Source organism: Glycine max, chromosome 18 (genome assembly GCF_000004515.6).
Source record: "Glycine max cultivar Williams 82 chromosome 18, Glycine_max_v4.0, whole genome shotgun sequence".
Taxonomy (NCBI): Eukaryota; Viridiplantae; Streptophyta; class Magnoliopsida; order Fabales; family Fabaceae; genus Glycine; species Glycine max.
Genome location: NC_038254.2, coordinates 53089023 through 53095160, shown reverse-complemented (window position 1 = coordinate 53095160; position 6138 = coordinate 53089023). Strand labels below are relative to the sequence as shown.

The 6138-nt window shown below is 32.6% G+C and overlaps 1 protein-coding gene across 1 annotated transcript; it reads left to right on the top strand.

The window, feature by feature from the left end:
- The first annotated feature begins 1713 nt into the window (after positions 1-1713).
- LOC100778633 (RING-H2 finger protein ATL67) lies at positions 1714-2841 on the top strand. The gene has a single exon (XM_003552378.5). The coding sequence runs from the start codon at positions 1987-1989 to the stop codon at positions 2524-2526; it is 540 nt and encodes a 179-aa protein (XP_003552426.1). The 5' UTR covers positions 1714-1986; the 3' UTR covers positions 2527-2841.
- Positions 2842-6138: the final 3297 nt, after the last annotated feature.

The following is a 6138-nucleotide window of genomic DNA, read 5'->3' as shown; positions in this document are numbered from 1 at the left end:
TTAGAACTTACTTGACCAAACACTTCTTTAACTTTCTCTTAATTTTTGTTTGACACACCAAGAAGGTATTCTCATTAATAGTTGGAGAACCTCTAGGTCAATAAATCATGATTAGTTACTTTTTAAATGTTTTACTTTTTCAATAAATATTTATTATATACGCACAATAAAAATCAAGAATATATTTATTTGATGTCTAAAACCAACTCTTGCTATGAGATATGTTTCATGTACCCGTATAGCTAAGAACCTCTAAACTTAGGGAATCTTAGCCAAACATAGGGTCAAATTAGTGTTCTTGAGAACTCTATAAATCTAGTTAAGGACAAAGAAGAATCTAGTTTATCTTAACCTAGTTGCTATTTAGACATCATTACATTTAATCTTGGAGACAAAGGTAAGGTCATTCATTCTTATTTATTATTTTCATTTATTATATTTGGAGAGAGTGCTAATTAGAAGTCAGAGTGCCTTTACAAGTACTCAATCTTGTAGTAGAGCACAACATAAATTACCATGAAGGATTTAGATATGTAGAGGAGATATGAAGAGGAGAAAATTACTGTAGTATCCTCATATAGGTACATTTGATATAAAGTTCATCACTTAAACTAACTTAGACATACCTCATAATTATGTTTAGAATAAATAGTAACAAGTGTAATAGGTCTTAGATTGACATCTAACTATAAAAAATTGTAGGTGATAAATTTGTTGAGTATTAAAATAAGGGTTTTGCTAACCGGTTGGTTATGGAATTAAAAGATGAAAAGTTTTATTGAAAATTATATGAAAACACAATTAACAATTATAAAGAAATACATTTTTCGTATTTCAATAAAAAAATATTTATCTTCCTACTTTTCTAATTAGTGCCCTTCTCTAAGGGTACTAAGGATACTAGTTAGTATTTGGCTTAAAATAATTACTACTCTCGACAAGTTTCACACCCTTACAAACTTGCTTAAGACTAATCACTTTATTGGATCACCCCTCTCGAGCCAACTTTATTGATAAATCAAACTTTTCTAACCACCTCACTCTATATACTTGGAGACTTATTTAGTGCATATTCCTTGAAACACACAACCATCAATGGCACAAGCATGCATGAACATTGCACACAAGGAAACATCTAACATAATCCACAATCTTAAGTAACCCTCTCAAACTAGACAAGATCAAATAACAACATTAAACCATCAAACATGTCACTCATTAACTCCCATAAATATTACAATTATTACCTTTAGTAAAATTTACTAGATACGTTTGATTCAGATACTCGTATCGTTATTTTGTTAAACATTAACCGAGGCATCAAAATCTCTACAAGTAGGTTCTCTTGACATTAGACGACAATGATTTATAAATATTTGGTTGATCCTCCCAATTTTGAAGCAAAATAATTTGTTACTATTTGGTTGATCCTTCCTATCCTAAAGCAACTCGCGGCAAGAGTTTAACCCTAACTTATAAGTAATACTAATGATAATTTTGAATTAGTTGATAGTAAAAATCATATGGGATGAACTCTCTTTTCTTTTGTACAATAATTTTAATAATATCAAAATTTATGAACTCATGAATACTTGGTTATTTTTTTCCTAGTAGTCCAACCCAATGGTTATGGCTATTAAACTCTTATGCTTAAAAATTCAAAATCAATTGCAGTCTATTTAAAGAAATAGAAGTCAAAACATGTATCATAATGTGAGTAACCCCCGCTTCCACTTTCCACTTGCACAAGCAAAATTAAATGCAGGCTAACTCCCTTGCTGAGAAAAAAAATGAGTTTCTCAACAAAATCAAAAACATAGTATTAAATGCAGCAGCTGGGATCCTCACCCACCCTTTACCCCTCAAAAAAATCACACCCTCCCTAATTCCCTCTCTCTTTCTCTCTCTCTCTCTCCCTTCACAAATGGCTAACAATTCCTTTTCTCATTCCCTTCTCTTATTTTTTTCTTTTTTTTATTCACTCCCATGTCCTCTGATCACTTCCCCCACCTCGGCCTCGGCTACTCCATCGCCATAGCCCTCGCCTTCCTCTTCCTCCTCTCCACACTCCTCCTCTCCTCCTACCTATGCTGCCGCCACAACCGCCGCCGCCACACCCAAACCACCGCCTCCGCCGCCGCCTCCGACGGCGGCATCGTCCTGCCACGTGTCATATTCGTGGCGGAGGACGATGACGAGGATGCCGATGCCTGCATGGTGGTGGGGCTCGACCAGAGCGTGATAAACTCGTACCCAAGGTTCCAGTTTAACAAGGACAGCGATGCGCGGAATATTATTAACACCACGTGCTCCATATGTTTGTGCGAGTACAAGGATTCGGAGATGCTGAGGATGATGCCAGAGTGCCGCCATTACTTCCACCTATGTTGTCTCGATTCGTGGCTGAAGCTCAATGGCTCTTGCCCCGTTTGCAGAAACTCGCCGCTCCCGACGCCGCTTTCTACGCCGCTGCAGGAGGTGGTGCCGCTCTCTCAGTATGCTGCTGATAGGAGAAGAAATAGGTGAACTTTTTTTATATTATTTATAAAAGAACAACTTTTTGGGGGTTGTTGGGTTAATTGGTGATGTGGGTTTTGTTTTTTGTTGGGATATTTAAAGTTTTCATCTTTCGTATTTTTAGGAGTGGGGAGGAAGGGGAAGAAAATAGAGGGTTTTTTTTTTTTTTTTTTAGTTTTGATTTAGGTTTCATGTGAGGGAAAATGGGGAAAAATTATTAGGACTAGTTGGTTGATTATGTAATTCCTCCATAGGGGTGTTTCGATTTGTTTTTTCTTCTCTTTTACATAGATTAATTCAAGTAAATGTTCTAGTAAAAAAAAATCAAGTAAATGTTTGCTTCTTTCTTTATAAAATTGTGTGCTTTTTTGGTTTGACAAGACTTGACTTGTCATATGATGCTTTATGCGGCTCGTGATCATGATTCGTGTGAGTTTTTTTGTTAACGGGATGAAGATATAGTTCTAGAGTTTAGGCTAATGAAATTGGTGTAACACTGTTAAATTAAATACATTTCAAATGTGGATTTAAACTAATTTCAGTGCATTTGAGAGGTGAACTGAAGTTAATTTCAATTACGAATTGTAAGTTTCAGCGGATGATTTTGATTTTAATAAAACAAACGGCCAGCTTTGGTTGATTGGACATTACATAATCCCTTTCTCCATCAACATGGGTCGTTGATACAAATGCCTCAACGAATTTGAAGTTAAATTTTCATTTTTATGTGAATTCAATTCTTCTCACATCACTCAAATCTTTTTTGTGAGGAAATTTAGCATCAATTTTCACCTTCTCTTCAGTTGCTCTGACACAAAATCTTGTTTGGTGACAACCTTCTGCGTTCAGAAATTCAGTAGCTAATAGCTATGATTGCATAAAATTATCTGTGTATAGTATTTTCCGAAATAAGTCTTTGCTGACATTCTTATATTGTCATGCCTTCGTGTTCTACCACTTCATAATAAAAAAATCATTTTCTCTCTTACTTTTGCTCTCGTGTCTTGACCAATTTTTGAGTCGAGTACTTTCTCAAGTCATTGGTAATTTAAGACACAAAATCCCATATCAGAGGATTTTCATTTTATTAGTTTTGTTCATTGCCTTTGCCTCCACTTCATTCAGGACAGAAAGATAATGATGTTCTTTAGCTTCCCTTTTTTTCTCCACTAGTGGACCCATTTATTTGTCCTCATTCATAGATAGCTTGTATTTGATATCCGTTCATTCTGTTCCTGTTTTCTCTCAATATTCTTGTTGTGTGAAAGGAATTAGATGAAACATCCTTTTCAGCAGCATGTAGAAAGAATGTCAAAGGATCCCTGACACGTTTATATGCACGGCCACAATAACCGGTGCTTTTTAGCCTCTAGGATTTTCAAACATTCTTCTACTTTATCATTAAGACCCGGTGAAGTAGTCAACGTAATTCATTTGAGGTCAATGATATTTTACACTTGCTTTAGTTCAGCAAAAGAAAAAGAAAACTGTTCTTATATAAGAGTGTTGTCTGTAATCTAATTTAATTTAAAACATATTGTTGTCTTAATTCACTAAATAATTTGAAAATGACAATAGATACAACATCTTTCTTTTTTTTTGTGTGAACAAGATACAACATTAGTTAGTTCAGAGAAAAACTCATTTTAGAAGAACTTTATTTCTTTATAGCTTCTCATTATAATGTGGTACTAACTACTAATAGATTATTCTTAAAGTAGTGACATTAATTAATTTATTTTCTTTATTCTCGAGTGAGTGGAAGACTTAGATTGTTGAGCATATGGGAGGCCTTTTTTGACTAATTATATAGAGCCTTAAGTACTAGTGCTTTCTATACTCAGCTGAACTTCTAGTATTTTACTATTAATGTTCCTCCACTTCGGTGCATGTATTAGATAAATCGAAGATGTTACTTTGAACAAAGTGTGAGTGAGAACCCAATATAAGATATTTTTGTTGAGTTGACATCACTATTATTACTGATTGAAATTAAGCATTTGTTAAGCAGTCACAACAGCGGTTGGATAATCCACTAGGTAAGTGCCAAACTCCATTTATCAGCATGCGTTGGACCTTGGAATCTAATCCTCAACATTTTCATTTTGATTTAACATTATGTGATTTCATAGCTTCTGAGACACACTCCATCATACTTTCGTATCTTTATCCTTTTTGGTGGTACACTATCTTCAGTATCTTTGTATATTCACCCATCTGAATCCTGAGGGGTTCAAATGCAATTCGAAATGAACTGAGGGTAACTGCAATTTGTACTTTAGAAAGTTCAAGAGGAGAGATACAGAACAGGATCCAACATCATCAGCTTTTGTACTGAAACAAAGAAAAGTGCCTTTCTTTCTGACATTGAAGGCATATGCATATAATGAGTTGAATAATCTGCAAAACAATTTTAGTATCACAGTATTTAATGCGATTAAATACTGTGATACTAAATATGTGATGGGAAATCAAAAAAGAAACAATGTGATTCGTAATCAAATATGTGAAGAGAAATCAAATATGTCTACACCAATTTATATAAATAATAGAGATGATAGGAGATGCAATAAAAATGTAGGATGAAATATGCGAGAGAAAGAGAAAAAAAGTTTTAGATACGGTAAATTATTTTATATTTTTTTTTTGCTGGCTACTATTATTTTTTGCTAGCTAATTATTGCAAAATTCTATCATTTCCTTATTTTAGAGAAAGCCATAAAGCATAATGCTAGAAGCATAAAGTTTTAGCACACTGTATTATTGACTGGAATTAAACTAGCTTGAAAACTAAGTTCGTGGTTCTGATCACTGATCTCCTATAGTTTTTTTTTTTTTTTTTTGTAACATATCCTTTATTACCTATAGTTTCTAGTGGAACTGTAAAAATTACATTCGTTAAATTTATTTTATATTACATAAAAAGTTAATACTTTAAAATTAAATTTTATTAATTCAAACAATTGAATTTATAACTTTGAAACTGTAGAAGATCGGAATCTGTTCGTGGGGTGATCCTCAGTCAACACAAGGAAATGATGCTTTTGAACAACACTTATCTTAGTTTTCCACACAAACTAATCATCCCTCATCAGCAACTAAACATATATTTGTATCTGTTAAATTTTAAATATAATTTCAGAATAAAAATATCTGTTATTGTTAATATATGTATGTACGATGGGATATATATAGATAGATAGGTTGCGTGTTTAGATACACATTATAATCAATGAGTTCAATTTTTCATTGCTCCTTTTACTGAGATGTAAAGATGGTGAGTTTGGAATCTCTTAACCAACAAAGAAATTTAAAAGCACATTTACGCTGTGTGTTTACATGAGAGAATGGAAATAGGGTTGATAAAAATAGAAAAAAGATAATTTTAAAAAGAAGAAATAAAATATAAATGAAGTTAAATGTTAAGTTATTTGGTTGAAGAGAAATAGATAAAAAAATAGGGTGGATAAAAATAATAAAACTGTTTTATTTGAATAAAATAAGAGAGATTTTAAAGAAAATGTAAAATTATAATTATCTTTTTTATTTTGTTCAAATAATCTATTTAGTCTTTTATCTTCTTTTTTTCAGTTTTATCTTTTAAAAAAAATTAATTTGATC

Excerpts from the sequence above, each read along its gene's own strand:
- LOC100778633 (XM_003552378.5), top strand. The coding sequence starts at position 1,987 with ATGTCCTCTGATCACTTCCCCCACCTCGGCCTCGGCTACTCCATCGCC.